At 47.4% G+C, this 18,394-nt stretch overlaps 1 protein-coding gene across 1 annotated transcript in view; it reads right to left on the bottom strand.

The window, feature by feature from the left end:
- Positions 1 to 18,394, bottom strand: part of SDK1 (sidekick cell adhesion molecule 1) — a 990,930-nt gene that overhangs the window by 141,548 nt on the left and 830,988 nt on the right. Inside the window, 3 exon segments of the mRNA XM_033191941.1 lie at positions 10,939 to 11,176; positions 11,775 to 11,925; positions 14,743 to 14,852. Of these exon segments, the coding sequence (XP_033047832.1) occupies positions 10,939 to 11,176; positions 11,775 to 11,925; positions 14,743 to 14,852 (499 nt within the window).

An 18,394-nucleotide genomic window follows, 5' to 3' on the forward strand; every position in this document is an offset into this window, starting at 1 on the left:
ACCCATCCACTCATTCATTCATTTACCATCCATCCACCCATCCATTCACCCATCACGTATCCATCCATCCATTCACTCATCCATTATTTTAGACATTCAGACTTCCTCATTACACAGAGACTGAGAGGATAGCACTGTTAGTTAGTCTGAAGACAGAAAGTAACATGGTGGGGGGGGGCGTTACACAACAATGCAACCTGTGACATTTGATTGCAAGATTGTCTACATGACAGTAGTTTGATCTTTGTTATGGACTGAACTGTGTGCCCCCTGAATCCTTATTTTGTGATCTCAACCTCCGGCACCTCAGAAGGTGACCTTATTTGGAGACACAGTTGTTGCAGATGTAACTAGTTAAGATGCAGTCATACCGCATAGGGTGGGCCCCTGATCCAATATGACTAGTGTCCATATAAAGAATTTGTACACAGACACACACACAGGGAGAGTGCCATGAGAGGAGACAGACACACACAGGGAGAACTCCATGGGGACGTGGGAGGGAGGCTGCCCGAGCCACGGAACCACCAGGTGCTGGAGTGGGGCCCAGGACAGATCCTTCCCAAGCCTTCAGGGGATCACGGCCCTGCCGACACCTCCAGCTCAGATTCCACCTTCCAGAATGGTAACAGAATACATTTTTGTCATTTAAGCCACCCCGTTTGGGGTATTCTGCTATGACATGAACACAGTCTCTAAGACAATGCCAGGGTTCGTGTGCATCCTAGAAGAGCTGTTCTCATGCTGTGTGGGAAGCTTCTCCCCTCACCACTACAAACAGGTGTTTCCCTAGACAAGCGAGGGGCAAGAAAGGGCGGCCCCATAGCAGGCCACAGCCTAACAGGGCCAGTGGCTGAGGATGATTAAGCCTCAGGACGGGGGTCAGTGGCCACACCGCACTCTCACCACACCCTGTGGCGTCTCCCCAGAGGAGAAATCACAGAGGAACCTGAAGAGCAAAGGCCTAGAATGCCTGCCCCCAGGAAGGGGCATATTCCCTGGTGCTGAGAGCCCTGGGAGGAAGCATCTCTCCCTCTTCTTCTCTCCCTACCACCTTCCCTGCATGGACATTAGATTGGCTGCTGAGTGTCAGTCAGTGAATGTGTCCACAAAATAGAAATATCCTAGTTATGCCTGTCACTATAAAACCACAATGAGCCCCCTTCTATTTTTGGAGGGAGATAATGCCAGCCAGTCCAATCTTCCCAAGTATGTCAGTTGAGAGTCATTCATTCAGTTACTCAGTGCTTCAATGAAATAGTATCAATTTATTAGAGCAAAGAGGTGTCACGGAAAAGGTGTCACGGAAACATACTTGCAATGTTAAGTTTGCTCAGTTCTCCAAAGAGGAAGGGGGCTTGTCACAGATGCAGCCCCGAGTCCCCAGTGTCTTCCAGCTGTGGCTCCACCCGGCTCGCTCGTGCTCCCTGGGCCTGCATGGAGCTCCCACAGGGTGTCTTAAATGCCACCATGGCTGTTACCAGGAAATGGCTTGCACATTGCTCATTTTATACAAAAGTTTGGTAAACTGGGGCCTTGAATCAACTATGAGCTAAAGTGGGCACTAACATTAAAAAAAAAATGTAAACCTACAACATATCCGAATTTATTTAGAGTAAGGTAAGAACACCAAACACTGTATGCCCAAGATGTTGGTACCAGGTTCTAAAACCTCTGTCCCTGTCTGTAAAAAGGCCATTGTCATAGCAACACAAATGGTCCACTTCTGTAATCCTTAACCGCTTCCTGTGGGTCACTCTTTGAAACTCTAAGTGCCCAATTCTCCCTACAGACCTACAAATCACGGCTGTTTTTCTAAGATGTGGTGGGATGAGCATGTGTTTACTGGAGAGCCAACCCTGTCCTTGGAGAATGAGGGCAACCTGGGGATTGCAGCAATTCGGACACTGACTGGGCTTTGAACGCAGCTGAATTTCTCACACAGAGACAGGGAGGTGAGGTGGCTAAAGTGGAGAAGATGGCAGAGTTCAGGATGGAAAATTCAGCGCATTTAAATCCTACCAAGACAAGATCTGCCATGAAGCTGCAAGGTTTTCAAGAACTGAAAAAGAAACCTCTTACCCATCATCTATTTTGAAGTAGATTTAACTCCCTTTCCAACCTGACATCTTCATGTTTTGAGATGTTCTTGAGAATTCCCCTTTCATTAAAAACAAAGCCATTCCATGGCTTCTTTTCCCCTTCATTTTTTTCTCTCCCCTCTGTAGGATTTCACACTATGCAGCTTGCTGTTCCTCCTCATGTGGTCTCTCTTGGTTTGGAAGCCCTCATTTATCCTTAGAATATATCATAATATATCATGTCACAGAACCTGTTAAACTGCACTTCCAAACTGTAAACTTCATTGAAATGTGGCTCCGAGCATTCTGCTCTGTGTTCCCTGCGTGTTTTCAGCACTCTTGCCCACTGGACCGTTCCTAAGCTCCCAGGAGCTGCTATTTCCATTGAGGGGAGACTTATTTCAGACAAAGGGCCGTGGTTTTATTCTCTCTCCAATCCCTCTCCCTCTCCATTGGGTCCACTCCACCATTCAGCCCTGGCAACCCCTTCACCTCCCCATCTCCTCCCTGCCTCCCCCCATCTCAAAAAAGGACTGAGTTTTCTGCTGGGGAGGGTAAGTGTCAGATGTTAGTAGGGTCAGGGAAGGCACAAAGTCAAAACTGCTGCACCTGGGAGGGCCTTGCCAGTCACAGGTGGGGAGATTCCCAGAGAAGAAGGCTGTGAAATCTCCGTTCTGACGAGCTAAACACAAGGTGGGGGAGCTGAAGGCCTGCAACATCTGGGCCCCTGAGATTCCGCAGGTGGAAGGAGGGACAGAGACGGAGCACCAACACCAACCAGAGGAGAGAGTGGTCCAAGAGGGGTCCCTGGGAGCCTGTTATTCCAGCATTCAACATGTCCAGAATCTGAATCATCCACGTCTTGAAATGAAGATCAATAACCCAATTATAAAATTTTTGATGGAAACACGTGAACCAAAACTTTTTTTCCCAGAGCGATATGTGTTGCACCAAAGTTTCTAATTCAACAGAAATTCAACTAAAAACTAAAAAATACCTTTCTGTAAGCTATAACCCTCAAAATAAGAAAAAATGTAATAACTGACAAAACAAAGCTTCAGTTGCAAGAACAATTCCTACTCTTGATCAAAATCTTCCCAACAAGTGAACAGAACATGAACTATGAACAGAAAAACAGTGAGGCTGATACAGTGGATTCTGCAAGGGCTATATGTGATTCCCCTCTAGCCATATGTATCAGTCCATTTTCACACTGCGATAAATAAATACTCAAGACTGGGTAATTTGTAAAGGAAAGAGGTTTAATTGACTCACAGTTATGCATGTCTGGAAAGGCTTCAGGAAACTTACAATCGTGGTGGAAGGTGAAGGGGAAGCAAGGAACTTCTTCACATGCCGGCAGAAGAGAGAAGAGAGGGCAAAAGGAGGAAGAGCGCCTTATAAAATCATCAGATCTTGTGAGAACTCACTCACTATCATGAGAACAGCATGGGGGAAATTGTCTCCATGATCCAATCACCTCCCACCAGGTCCCTCCCTTGACATGTGGAGATTACAGTTTGAGATGAGATTTGGGTAGGGACACAGAGCCAAACCATATCACCATACATGCTACAATCAGCTAGGACAAAGGTAAATCCACTTGCTTTTTTTGATACAAAATCTATATCTCAATATTAATTAAAACATAGCAGTGTCTACAAAAATGAACAACATTGCTAGAGAAAGTCTCCTCAGGGTTCTTGTGTAAAAGGTGATATAAGATTGTCTGAAAAGAACAAAGTCAGAAGAAAAAAAACCTGGAATAGATTTACACATAAAATATTATCCTCTGCATTCTCTTGACTACTATAAGATAGGTTTCCAACAGCTGGAAAAGTTAAAAAAGAAGAAAAAAAGAGAGAATTTCAAATCAGCAGTTTTGCCATAGGTTTACTTTTTTTTTTTAAAGAGGGTTCTTGGCCAGGTGTGGTGGCTCATGCCTGTAATCCCAGCACCTTGGGAAACCAAGGTGGGCAGATCACTTGAGGTCAGGAGTTCAAGACTAGCCTGGCCAACATGGTGAAACTCCATCTCTACTAAAAATACAAAATTAGCTGGTCATGGTGGCAGGCACCTGTAATCCCAGCTACTTGGGAGGCTAAGGCAGGAGAATCACTTGTATCCAGGAGGCAGAGGTTGCAGTGAGCCAAGATCATGCGACTGCATTCCAGCCCAGGTGACAGAGTGAGACTCATCTCAAAAAAAAAAAAAAGAGTGTTATTCAAAAAACTTTCAAAATGGTATTTCTAGTTTGATTAAATTGTCTTCATTTTTATATAGCATTTACTTTGCTGTTTTCTGAATAAAATCCTGGAAGATTAGTTCAGCTGGGTGTAAAATTTGAGACTGACAGTTATTTGCTTTTAGCTCCTTCAAGATTACCATCCCATTGTCTTCTGGCCTCTGTTGTTCCTGAATAGTCCCCTCAGTCAAATGGTCTTGCCTTTGTGATTATCTGCCTTTCATTCCAACTGTTTTTTTTTTTTGAGATGGAGTCTTGCTCTGTCACCCGGTCTGGAGTGCAGTGGCTGGATCTCTGCTCACTGCAAGCTCCGCCTCCCGGATTTACGCCATTCTCCTGCCTCAGCCTCCCGAGTAGCTGGGACTACAGGCGCCCGCCACCTCGCCCGGCTAGTTTTTTGTATTTTTTAGTAGAAATGGGGTTTCACCGTGTTAGCCAGGATGGTCTCGATCTCCTGACCTCGTGATCCGCCCGTCTCGGCCTCCCAAAGTGCTGGGATTACAGGCTTGAGCCACCGCGCCCGGCCTCCAACTGTTTTTAAGATTTTCTCTTAGGCATTTTACAGTTGTACCAAATACATTTTGATATGAATTCAGTTTTATTTACTCCACTCAGGATTGGTGTTTCTTCAGTCTTGTAAATAATGCTTTCCAACAACCCTGGACTTTCTCAGCTATTATATGTGTATTTTGTAACTCTCATTTTCTTCCTCTCTCCCTTTTGAGTCCTATTAGCTATGTGGTAGATCTCATTCTGTTTTTTATGTCTTTTAATCTATTTTCGATCTTCTGTCTTTATGTTGTTTTAAGACTTATTTATTCAAACCTAGCTTCTAATTTGGTAATTCTCTTTTTGGCAGTGTCTAAACTGCTTTCATTTTCAATGATTGTGTCCCATTTACTTTTTCTAAAAAAAAATCTGCTTTAAGAAATGGTACCTTAATCTTTACTTAAATTTTTAATGCTTTATTTTATTAAGACTTTAATAATTTTAAATGTAGTTATTGTATATTTTCTCTCAGACTTGTATGTATTTTAATGTAATCAAAGCCCTCTATCTTTTTCTCTCTCTTTTTTTAAAGCTGGTCATTTTTACTCATGGCAAATTATTGCCTGTGTGCTTGACAATTGTGATTCATCTTTAAAAAGGCTTTTCATTTTGGATAATTTGGCTTTGGCAATATCTCTCCAGAGAGGAATCATTTTTACCTCTGTTGGTTGCTCAGATGGTCTGGCCTGAAACCATGTTTCTTTAGTTTTTTGTGTATTTTCTTTCTGTTTTATTTTTGGAGGACAGTAAAATCCTTTATTGGGGTATGATATATAACTATTTCAGGAAGAGTTGATCACTGTTTTCCCTGAAGGTAAGAAGATATTATACACAGATCTTCCTGGCCTTCCAACCACAAGCAAAGTGTACAATCTATGAGCCATACTTATTACTTTTTTTAGAGACAGGGTCTTGCTCTGTCACCCAGGCTGGAGTGCATGGGTGTGATCATAGCTCACAGCAGGCTCGACCTCCTGGACTGAAGCAGTCCTCCTGTCTCAGCCTCCCAAGTAGCTGGTACTACAGGCATGTGCCACCATGCCTGGCTAATTTTCTGTAGTTTTTGTTTCTATTTTGTAGAGACGGAGTCTCACTATGTTGCCCAGGCTGGTCTCAAGCTCCTGGTAATCCTCCTGCCTCCGCCTCCCAGTGTTGGGATTACAGGTATCAATCACAGCCCCCAGCCTATACTTATTTTAATAATATTTTATCTGTATAAAATTAATCTCAGGAAGGCTGAGTTTTTTTTTTAAAGCCTTATTGTGAGATGATTAATAAATCATACAATTCCCCTAAATTGTACAATTCAACATTTTTTTAGTGAATTCAGAGTTGTGTAACCATCATCACAATGAACTTTGGAACATCTCATCATCCCCCAAAGAAGCTCTGTTTTCATCATCAATCATTTCTCATTCCTCTCAAATGCTGTCCCCTAGTCTAGGAAACCATGAATTTACTTTCTGCCTCTCTAGATTTGCCTGTTCTAGATGTTTCCTACAAATAGAATCGTATAATATATGGTCTCTTGTGCCTGGTCTCTTTCACTTAGCCTAATGTTTTCAAGGTTCCTCCACACTGCAGCATGTTCAGAATTCCATTCCTTTTTATTGCTGAATCATCCACTGAATGCATGGACCACATTTTATTTATCCATTTGTCGACTGAGGGATATTTTGGTTGTTTCCCTTTTTGGCTACTGTGAATAAAGCTGCTATGAACGATTTATGTGCAAGATTTTGTGTAGAGAGATGTTTTCTGTTCTCTTGGGTACATACCTAGGAGCAGAGTTGCTTTGTCGCATGGTGACTCCCTGCTCAACCTTTTGAGGAATGCCAACTGTTTTCCAACGTTTCTGAATCATTTAATATTCCCACCAGCAACGTACAAGGGTTCCAGTTTCTCTGTGCCCACCAATACCTGTTATTGTCCAGCTTTTCTTATTTTAGCCATCTTATTTTAGAGTGTGAAGTGATATCTCATTATGGCTTAGATTTGCATTTCCCTAACAGTTCACGATGTTGAGCATCTTTTCATGTGCTTGCCGGCCATTTGTAAATCTCCTTGGGAGAAATGTCTATGCCGATCCTTTGCCCAGTTTTTAATTGGGTCATTTGTCTTTTTGTTGTGAAGTGGTAAGAGGTCTTTATAGATTCTGGATATAAATCCCTCATGAGATACATAATTTGCAAATATTTTCTTCCATTTGGGGAGTTTTTTCATTTCCTTTATATGACATTCTTTGAAGCATAAAGGTTTTCATTCTGATGAGGTCTAATGTATCTACTTTTTCTTTAGTTGCTTGTGCTTTTGGTTTCTGGAACCAAATGTTACATTAATTTCTGTTCTGGGAGTTCCCGGGCCATTCATATAATACAAATTCAAAACCCAGTCCCGAGTGGGGCACAGGACACAGACTGACTTTTCATTCTCTACTCAGAGTCCAGGTAGACACACAGTCAAACGTCTGCAGGCAGAGCTTCAGCCTCTCCTAGGAAGGAGGGAAAGATCTTCAAGAGCCGTGTCTCAAATGCAGGAGTTTAGGCCCTAACTCTCCCCTTACACAGATTCAAAGCTGACTCTCTTGTTCCTGCAAGTTCGTCTAATCCCAGGTCCTGAAACCACCAGCAAAGGTCCAGCCCAATCCCCACCCCACCCAGGGCAGCGGCGGCACCGGCCCAACACTTCCTGCTGAACTCTTTCTGGTTCCTGTTACGCCTCTGACACCTGAGGATTTCCCTGTTTTTCTTACGAATGCATTGATGAATTTATTTATTTACTTATTTTTTTGAGGCACAGCCCCGCTCTGTTGGCCGGGCTGGAGGGCAGTGGCACGATCACAGCTCACTGCAGCCTCAAACTCCCAGGCCCAAGCCATCTTCCCACCTCAGCCTCCCAAGTAGCTACAGGTGCATGTCACCACACCTGGCTAATTTTTGTATTTTTTGTAAAAATGGGGTCTCACTATGCTGCCTAGACTGGTCTTGAACTCCTGGACTCCCGTGATCCTCCAGACTCAGCTTCCCAGAGTGCTGGGATTATAGGTGTCAGTTACTGTGCCTGGCCAATACATTTAAGATTTCAGAAAGTTATATTTTATCTATAATTTTTTGTTGGTTATAGCAGAAGTTTTAATTTTGAAAAAATATTTTCTTGGCCTGCCTTTTCCTGGATTTAGAACTGTCCCTCTGAACTTCTCAAGTTCTCTTCTTTGTCACAAAGATTCATATAGTGAAGGTAACAGAGGTTTTCAAAATCCACGTGACCACAATCCCAGGCTGTGTGTTGGTGCGTCTCCACCTTTCCTTTGGAACGTAATGAAAGCTGCGGTCTGAAGGAGAGGCAAGGGACACCGGGCCCAACCCTACTGCTTGGGCAGTTCCCTCCTGAAACACTGGTCCTCTCAGAAGCATACTGGTTGTCACCATGGCTGCTCTTCCGGGGCTCTCATTGGTGGGCTCCAGGGTTCACGCCACGCCCTGAGAGCATTCCCACTCAGCCACGGTTCCGCTTCTCCCTGCTACTGCTTAAGAGTCGTCCCATCTACCTTCACCTCCTGCCCTCCGAGAAAAGTAGGAAGAAATAAAGCCACAAAGTGGCACAGGAGCTTTTGCTTGCCACTGGTGACCGACAGTGGACCAGCGTTGAGGAAACCCAGCGGGTTGTGTGCGATGCAAACCAGTGTGCATTGCAGCCAAACCTACAAGGGCAGCAGCAGGTTCAGACCTGTCACTGGTGGGAACTGGGGAATGAACAAGAAAGGATAAGAGGAGCCTTTACACAGAGCTTCCCAGGCCCTTCCATGCCGTGGCACACAGCGGGTGGTACCTGCAGATACACTGGGCATATGCTGGTGCCCTTGGTGTGCTGGGCACTGCTGGGCCCAAGCCCAGGGTGCAGACTCGTCACCCCGGCCTGGCCCCCTCGAGGGTAGAAGGGTGGTGTTGGGCACATCTGCACCCATCGCAGCACCTGGCCTGGATAAGATCAGGAAGAGGTGAGGGGCTGGCACTGCCTGTGGCTCCAGGGCCCCTTTCTTTATTGCTGGGAGCCGATCTGTGTCCTCCCTCCAGCTGTCCTCAGAGGCTGCCCTCCCACCTCGGCACCACTTTCCATGTTTCCCTCTTCATCTTTGAAGCAGACAGGCCAGGCCCGGGAGCCCTGGGCCCCCCAAGTGTCTACGCTTTCCTCCTTTTAAACTCCTCCGTCCTGAGGATGGCGGCCCCCCAAAGCCACCTCCAGCCATGCCAACAGGCCCTGTGCCCCCGTGTCCTCCGCCTTCTCCCACTGACCGTGCGAGGTTTTTCTCTGATACCCAACATGCACTTGGCTTCCTAGCTCATCTTTCTGTCCATTTCCCATCAAAGTCACTCTGAGTTCCAACTATGTCTCCTACGGCAGTTTCCAGCATCTAGCAAGTTAATTAATTTTTCTATTGAAAACAACAGCACGGGGACTGTCTCTTTGCATGGCGTCGTAGCACAGGGACAGAAGCAGGGAGGTTTGGGGTGGGGGACAGGGTAGGCCCCAGGGCATTTCCGAGGACTCTGGGGTGGAAACAGCTGTAGGCAGGCCCTGGCCACCTCTGGACTCCCCAGCTTCAAGGGCGACTCTGTCCCCTCGGAGCGCCAAGGGAAGGAGCTGGGCTCAGGAGCTGTCTCCAGGAAACAGCCATGTCTACGACAGCAAAAACAATGGAACCGACTATTCTCATTAACGCAGAGTCAGAGAAGAGAAGGAAAAGAGAGTGAATAAGAGGGTTTGAATCAATAAGCAAAATGGATCTAGGCTCCCTGGGGAAAGGAGTGGGGGAGTCTTGTCCTTTTCCTCTGGCCACCGACCCAGTTCACCATCTCAACCCTTCACACCTCCTCTTCACCCCATGTCTGGACAAAGTCAGGAATCTACGTCATATTTCTAATTTAAGTCATATTTCCTTTTCCTCTGGCCACCGACCCAGTTCACTATCTCAACCCTTCACACCTCCGCTTCATCCTATGTCTGGACAAAGTCAGGAATTTAAGTCATATTTCTAACAGCCTAGGTTAGTCCAGAATGAACAGCCCCTCCGTCTATCAAGCACATGCTGTGACTCTCATCCAAGAAGCCTGGGGCAGAGATGCAGCTGGTTCATTCCTTCTCCAGACAGAACCTCACTAACTCAGATCAGACTGAAGGGACTAGGGTCAGGTAACAGTGAGTCCTTCATGAGTGTTAATTGCCATCCTTCCCTTGGGTTTCTAAAAATTCAAGGGGGGCAAGAAAAGCTCCTCTGACCCACCGTTGGCTGGTGGAAGTTAGTCCACAAAGCCTAGAAGATTAGGCGGCTACTTTCAGCATTAGCACGGTGCAGCAGAGGTCTACTCAAGGTCGGCCAAAAACACTTCTCCATTTCTTCCTGGCAACTGGCAGAGCCCCGTGACTGAGATGAACAGAGTGACGTTCCATTCCTGAACAGGTTTGAAGAGGCCCATTCTTTGCCTTCTTTTCCCTGCTGGCAGCTGGGTGCAGATGGAGATTACTCCCACAGAACCGTAAAGCCTGGGTTCCTGAATCACCTCATGGAAGAGAGCGACCCGCCAAACAGAAACACCCACCTTAGACCACAATATGAGTGAGAAATAAACTCCTATTATGTTCAAGCAATTAAACTTTTGGAGGTCTATTTATTACCACAGGCTAGATTACTTAATATACTACCTCTATTAATTTGTGACAAGAAGGTCCTGAATACCTTGTATTTTAAAGCTTCCCGATAGGATCTTTACACATTCTTGCTTTTCATCAATGGTAGTGAAAATTATCCCTAATTTAGAAAATAGTAATGTGAGTCGGGCCCCTGTTGGAAACCATCACCAGTTTCCAAGGAATGGCTTGAGGGCCTAATGAAATCAGGTGGAAATTCCTGCTGAGTCTGGCCTAACACAGGATTAGGAAAGCTCCAAGACAGACACAAGTGGGACAGGCCAATGAGACACCACTCGCCTGGGATCTGGAGGCTCAGGGGCCCTCAGCCCCGTCTCTAATGTGGTGTCTGAAGGACGGGAATCGGCTTCCCCTTACCTGACTCCCGCGTCCGGCCCCGCACCACCTCGCTCCACGGCCCAGCCCCGACGGCGTTGAAGGCCTGCATCTGCAGCTCGTATTCCATCCATTCCTCCAGCTCCTCAATGGTGAATTCCCTCTCCAGCCGGTCACTGACGACTTGGGCCAGTGCTGAAGACTGGAGGTCTGAGCGCCAGTACTTAATCCTGTAGCCCACGGACTCAGGGTTCCCATTGTACTGAGAATCTGGCAGGGGCTAGGAAGGAACAAGGGGCCTCGATGAGTTGACATCTCAGAACTGCCACCCTCACGGGTCTTAAGGGATGGGCCTGTCCTGTGAGGCCAACTCCGTGGAGGAGGCGTTCCCGGGGGAAACAGTCTTAGAAGCATCTACTTTATTTTTCCCTGAAACTTTTCTTCTGTGAATTAAATGAAACCATGTCAGTAACTTTGGCTGCATATAATTTCTTTTAATACATTTTGGCTTAATTTTGTGGGCAAATGTTCTGATTAAATATCAGGCTGGGTCTCTTACAAATACTGAGTATTGGTTCCATGTTGACCTAGCTTAAGGACTTAGAGATCCGGCGTGAGGCACCACCAGCTTTCCTGCCCCAAGGAATATTCCTCCGTTCCAAGAAGAGAGTGAGTAATGCTACTAATTAATCAGATCTCCTGGGCTGGCTCGAGATCCAACACTAATTGTAAAATGCAATACTTTTGGGTTTGACGATGAGATTAGTTTTGACTAGGACAAAGGCGTGACCAAGAAACTCCTAAGCCCTGGATGAGTGTGTGCCCTGGGCTAATCCAGGATCCATGTGCCTCCAGCCTCCCTTCTCATCCCCACTCACCACCCAGCGAAGCCGCAGGCTGGTCTCACTGGCAGTCCGGACCGTGACGCTGGTTGGAGCCACATCGGGTGGGGCCTGCAGGGTCTGGATGACCCGGGAAGACTGACTATAGGGGCTCGGCCCAACAATGTTCACTTGCTTCATTCGAAATCTAAAGGCAAAACCGCTGATGAGAGTTACGGCCAAGCAAAGGTAAGAAGGAAAAGAAGGAAGGCCCTGACCGTTTCTCAAGTGAGGGCTCGGATAGCTGTCTACTCATATCATACAGGCTATTGCTCAAGGACACCCTCCTTTCACCTGGTGTCATTAAAACTGCAAACTGTGGCCAGGTGCGGTGGCTTACACCTGTAATCCTAGCTCTTACGGAGGCCAAGGTGGGAGGTGGCGGGGGATCACCTGAGGTCAAGAGTTCCAGATCAGCCTGGTCAAAATGGCGAAATCTTGTCTCTATTAAAAATACAAAAATTAGCCGGGCATGGTGGCGGACACCCGTAATCACAGCTACTCAAGCAGCTGATGCAGGAGAATCGCTTGAACCGGGGAGGGAGAGGTTGCAGTGAACCAAGATCACGCCACTGCACTCCAGCCTGGGTGACAGAGTGAGACTCTACCTCAAAAAAAAAAAAAAAAAAAAAAGCAAATTGCTTATGTGGCCTTTTTCCCCTAAAAGCCTTCAAAGGAAGGTACAGGTACATCAATTGCAACTCAACAATTTTAAAATTTTAAATTTCCAAGTGAAACGTAGTTGGATGGATTGGGTGTCCAGAAATCAATGTTATCAGTTGCCCTGATTCAAGTTTAGGATAACCTCAAGGAGTTAAGGTGCAAGTAGCTATGGGACTGAATTAGAATGTCAGGATGTTACTAGCAAATGGCAGTTTTGAAGTCCAGCCTTTCAAATGACCAACGGCACCCTGAACCTCTTTTTCTGTTGGTTCAGGAGAAGAACGAGGGGTGAAAGGAAAATATCTTGAACCCCAAATCACTAAGCTAAAAGGAAAAGCAAGCTGGAAACTGCCTGGGGCAAACCTGCTTCTCATTCTCTTCAAAGTCATCCCTCTGCTCACTGAGACAGATGAAGATCTGACGGCCTCCTTTGGAAAGGCTCATCAGAAACTCAGAAGAATGCGACCCTTCGTCTCTCACCTGTCTGTGACCTGCAAGCCCCCTTCCTGCTTGGAGTCCTCCTGCCTTTGCTTCAAGCTCTCCCACCTTTCCAGACTGAACCAATGTACTTCTTGCCTATACTGATTGATGTCTCACATCTCCCTAAAATGTATAAAAGCAAGCTGTGCCCTGATCTCCTTGGGCACATGTTGTCAGGATCTCCTGAGGCTGGGTCACGGGCGCGTCCTCAACCTTGGCAGAATAAACTTTTTAAGTTAACTGAGGCCTCTATCAAAGTTTCAGGCTTCACATCGCACTCTGTGATTCCAATCCAATGAGGAACTGTGAGACCTTCAGCAAATCCGATGATCTCCGTTTCCGTGACTATAAAATGAGGGTGGAGTTCGATGTTCTCTAAAATCTACAGGAATGCTTTCAGTTCAGTCTCTTCTTTATCCATACATAAACAATTATTTGAATTCAATTTACATACAATAAAAAAATCCCAAGTGTGCACATACGCATTTATTATAGAGGTTCCCCAAATATACCTGAGTTTCAGACAGGGACACTGATCTCTACTTACAGTTTCTGATCTTTTTTTTTTTTTTTTTTTTTTTTTTTTTTTGAGGCGGAGTCTCGCTCTGTCGCCGGACTGGAGTGCAGTGGCCGGATCTCAGCTCACTGCAAGCTCCGCCTCCTGGGTTTACGCCATTCTCCTGCCTCAGCCTCCCGAGTAGCTGGGACTACAGGCGCCCGCCACCTCGCCCGGCTAGTTTTTTGTATTTTTAGTAGAGACGGGGTTTCACCGTGTTAGCCAGGATGGTCTCGATCTCCTGACCTCGTGATCCGCCCGTCTCGGCCTCCCAAAGTGCTGGGATTACAGGCTTGAGCCACCGCGCCCGGCCCAGTTTCCGATCTTTTAAATCATTATATAGCTTCAGTTAATTTCACATGGTAAGTCTTGAATCCCAACAGCTAATTTTAAGCTAAACATTTTTCTTTAAAAACCAGTGTATTGTGTCTTGATTTGCGTGTTGTAAACTTCTGAAGGATGTTAAAATGAATACAAGATAAACAGCATCTCTCATTAGGTTGTTTTTTTTTAAATGCTAACTTTGGTTTTGTTCTGGAAAGAAAAATTCTTCATGAGGAGGTAATTTCACCTTTTAGTCCCTGAATTAGTAATTCCTATTCTTTCATTCTCCAATTGTATGAAATGTATCCATCCTGGCAGAACAATGACATTATCAAACTCAACATCTGGTGATAACTGGAAATTCCATCTCCTTCCAAGGCCTTACGGGAAGTGATCACGGCACTAACAGTTCATGATCACCCTACCCTTTGTTAAGGCCAGGGATTTATTGCCCGGATCCGTTTCAGGGATCAAGAAGCTAAAGGTTAAATGGTATGTTAATTGCTTGATGAGTGAGACTCGCAGCTCCTGGGCCCTGCCTGGGAAGGGGAGCAGAAGAATCTTCCTAGGACATCTGCTTTGTTTGCACAAGGCATGTTAATAGTCCCAAGAGGTTGTGGAGTTTGGTAAAGTGCCACGTCTCTGCTGCCTGTGGTTCTTGGCTATTCAGCCTAATATAACAGTGGGTCATTTCTATGGGGTGTTTTGCCAGCTGGTACTGATAGAAGGAGCCTCAGGAGTCTAACATCTGCCTATTATCTCCCTTGGAATAACACCCAGCTATGCATCCTGCCTGCTCCTTAAGGCTTTGATGTACTGTTATTGCCACTTGGAAACATCTCATTTGCATGCATACGACTGGGTTTTACTATCGCCAACAGAAGCCACCTGCCTGGGCTGCCAGCGTTTCCTCCTGTAGCAGCTTATTACTGCTGTTCTCACCTGTAGTGAGTGTAGGGTGTGAGGTTTGGGATCTCCAGCATCTGGGCATCAGGCTCATTCTCCTCTTCATAGAGGGTGACCCACTCCTCCTCATCGCCGATAGCTCCCACCTGTGCAGAGTGAGACACTGAGATAGGCTGGACATGCCTTAGGGACTCAGGCTGCCCTGTAGACCTTGTGCACCTGCTGGTACCTAGTGAGCTGGGCAGGGCTGCAGGGCGTCCCCACACCTGGGACAAGTTGAGTGCTGCACAATCCCCTCTCATGCCTTGGAGATACAGGCTCTTGCTATGCCCAACATCAAGTCTGGGTGAGTTTCAGTCAAAAGCTCACAGTCAAGAACTGGGCTGCAGAAGGACTGGACCCAAAGGGTGAAACCCCTGGGAGCAAACCTCTGAGGACTTGGAGGCCATCAGTGATGGAGGGGACCATCCATACCATCTCATCCTTCCTCCCTCTGACAAGTGAGGGCTCAGAGAGAGCCTGGAGAGGAAGACTTGGCCAGGACCACGGTGAACAGTGACAACTGTAAGCACATGGGGGTCCAGCTTCTACCCCAACCACACACCAAACAGATGCCACTGTTGGCCCACGGCATAAGGAAGGTCCTTAAGCAGGGAAGGACGAGGCTTCTGCCCTGGAAGCCAGACCAGCAGGCCCAGTCCCCTTAAGATTTAAAGAAACTGCCTCCTGGCAGCGCTGATGAGGGAAAAGCCACTTCCTTCAACAGAGATTTGCCTTTTCCAGGTCTGTTGGTGATGCCTGCAGGGTGCCCTGCAAGTTCCCCAGCTTCTGCCTCTCCCGAGTCTTTGCTCCTGCCCCGTAGTCTGTCCCGTGCTAATTTTACTCCCTGTCTGGGAGCTCCACACCATCAGCCTGCTCAGTAGCATTCCATTTCCCCTAATCTGACCCCAAGTCCCAACTCTCACTCATCCTTGTGCTGTTTTTTTTTTTTTTGAGACAGTGTCTAGCTCTGTCACCCAGGCTGGAGTGCAGTGGTGCAATCTCAGCTCACTGCAAGGTCCGCCTCACGGGTTCACGCCATTCTCCTGCCTCAACCTCCTGAGCAGCTGGGACTACAGGTACCCGCCACCACACCCGGCTAATTTTTTGTATTTTTAGTAGAGATGGGGTTTCACCGTGTTAGCCAGGATGGTCTCCATCTCGTGACCTCGTGATCCGCCTGCCTTGGCCTCCCAGAGTGTTGGGATTACAGGCATGAGCCACCGTGCCCGGCCTCATCCTTGTGCTTTTAAGAAACCCAAGTGCCAGTGCCGCTTCTACTGCTGGTGCCCCAAGCTGATTGCATCCCTCTCTCCGCCCTTGACAGTGCCACACAAGCTGTGCCAGCAAGGGAGTCATGGGGGAGACAGCCACGGCCTCGTGCCCACCAGAAGAGCCCTGGAGCTCTTCTTTGGAGATCTCTGCACCCCCATCACAAGCACACTCTGGTCTCGTGTGACCCTGTGGCTCTGGGGGACCCAAAGGGACACAGAGAAGGCCGGCTGCAAGCACGGAGAGCATGTCAGGACAAACTGGCTGCTGGAGCGGGATCGGCCTGGGGCCGGGTGCATTTAACGCTTTGTAAGTGGCTTAAATGACAGGATAGGAAACGTGCTCACTAAGTGTGCAGGGGAAACCAAGCTGGCGGGTGGCCAAGTCTTGGGAGGGTGGCAGGAGAATTCAAAACGACCTTGGTCAACTGGAGATATGGATGCAGAGGAGACTGTGTAAGCAGGCGTGCTGGTGGCTTGCTTCCTAGAGAACTTGAAAGGCAAAGCGCAAAACTCTCAATGCTCTCAGCTGAAAACATCCACACAGTTAGGGGCTCCTCCAAAAGTTACACACAGAGTCACCACATGAGCCAGCAACTCTGCCCCCAGGCATTGACCCAAGAGAACAGACAACAGGTGTCTTAACAGATACCTGCAGGCGCATGCTCCTAGCGCACCAGTCACAATAGCCAAAGCCATGAACAAGGCAAACGCCCAGCACTGAGTGGATAAAGCAAAGGACTCTCTGCACCATGGAGCAGGATTCAGCCATAGAAAGGAACAAAGCCCCCACACCTGCTACCAGATGGACGAATCTCAAAACATGATGGATGCAAAGGGAAGGAAGCCTGACCCGAAGTCCCCGCACCACACAATTCCATTTGATGAAATGTCCAGGATCTTTCACTCCGTTGAGACAGAATGCAGGTTGATGGTTGCCAGGGGATGGGGAGAGGAGAGGATGGGAAGTGACTGCTATTGGGTGTGGGGTCTCTTTGTGGCGTGATAAAGATGTTTTGGAACTAGACAGACGTGGTGGTTGCACGGCTCTGGGAATCTATTGAGTTGTGAATGGTACTCTTTAACATGGTTAATTTTATGTGAGGTGAATTTCACCTCAATTAAAAAAAGAAACAGTAAAATGAAGTGTAGAATGACGGGCCAAAAACATTTGGTAGAGAATGAGCTGGAGACCAGCGTAGATAACGAACAGCCCCGAAGTCAGCAAAACCACAGGGTGGTGCAATTAGGAAAAGACTGTGTAGCTGGCGGCAAGTCCCCTGGCACCAAAGTGAACCAGTTCTTAGCACTGGGGGTAGCCATCGAAACCCTCCAGTCCTCACTTCAGAGACACAGAAAACAAGAGTTAGGTGGATAGATTAAGGTTCCACAGAACACCCATCTCGGAGAAGGGAAGGGTCTAGGCAAACCTGGGGCTGGACTAGCTCTTGAGTCAGACAGGACTGAGGCCTCCCTATGCCCCGTCAGGGCCTATGGCACCATGGCAGCTGCCTCCCTCCATTGCGTCTGTGAAGAGGGAAGGGACCCAGGGCAGAATGCTGAGATTGGAGCCATCCAATCCTAATGGGCAAGAAGAGAATTAACTTCAGGATCTGGGGATCTCAGGGGAGCTCATTCAAGTCGGCTCGAAAGCTCTGGCCCCAGCACAGTGTGCAGTGGAGAGGGGCCGTGAAATAATTTTTTTTTTGAGACGGAGTCTTGCTCTGTCGCCCAGGCTGGAGTGCAGTGGCGCGATCTCAGTTCACTGCAAGCTCTGCCTCCCGGATTCATGCCATTCTCCTGCCTCAGCCTCTCGAGTAGCTGAGACTACAGGCGCCTGCCACCACGCCTGGCTAATTTTTTGTATTTTTAGTAGAGACGGGGTTTCAACGTGTTAGCCAGGATGCTCTCGATCTCCTGACCTCGTGATTCACCTGCCTCAGCCTCCCAAAGTGTTGGGATTACAGGCATAAACCGCCGCGCCCGGCAAGGCCGTGCAATATTTATCTGTGTGATTGATGCACGAATGGGTCCACCCATAAGCTAGGAAGCTGGAGGACATTATTCCAGCCCATGCTACGCTGAAAGAAGCCGAAGTCCAGAAATGAGTGACTCATTCAAGGTCACCGAGTGTTTGTCACAAGATCAGCACAGCTCACGACACCTTACAGGCCTCCAGGTAAAGGAGAATACACACCACAGCACAGACGGAAGGGCCAGCAAGACCTTGCCCCCGGCTGCCTAGGCAATGTCTCAGGGGAGGAGATGGGGGTCGTGGGCGGGCTGGGACCAGATACTGGGGACTGGGGAGGACCAAGCCCCGCATTTTTTCAGTTGGATTTTACTGGGTGCAAAGTGCTTCCCTGTTGAATGCGGGC

Source organism: Trachypithecus francoisi, unplaced genomic scaffold, assembly GCF_009764315.1.
Source record: "Trachypithecus francoisi isolate TF-2019V2 unplaced genomic scaffold, Tfra_2.0 Lachesis_group4, whole genome shotgun sequence".
Classification (NCBI taxonomy): domain Eukaryota; kingdom Metazoa; phylum Chordata; class Mammalia; order Primates; family Cercopithecidae; genus Trachypithecus; species Trachypithecus francoisi.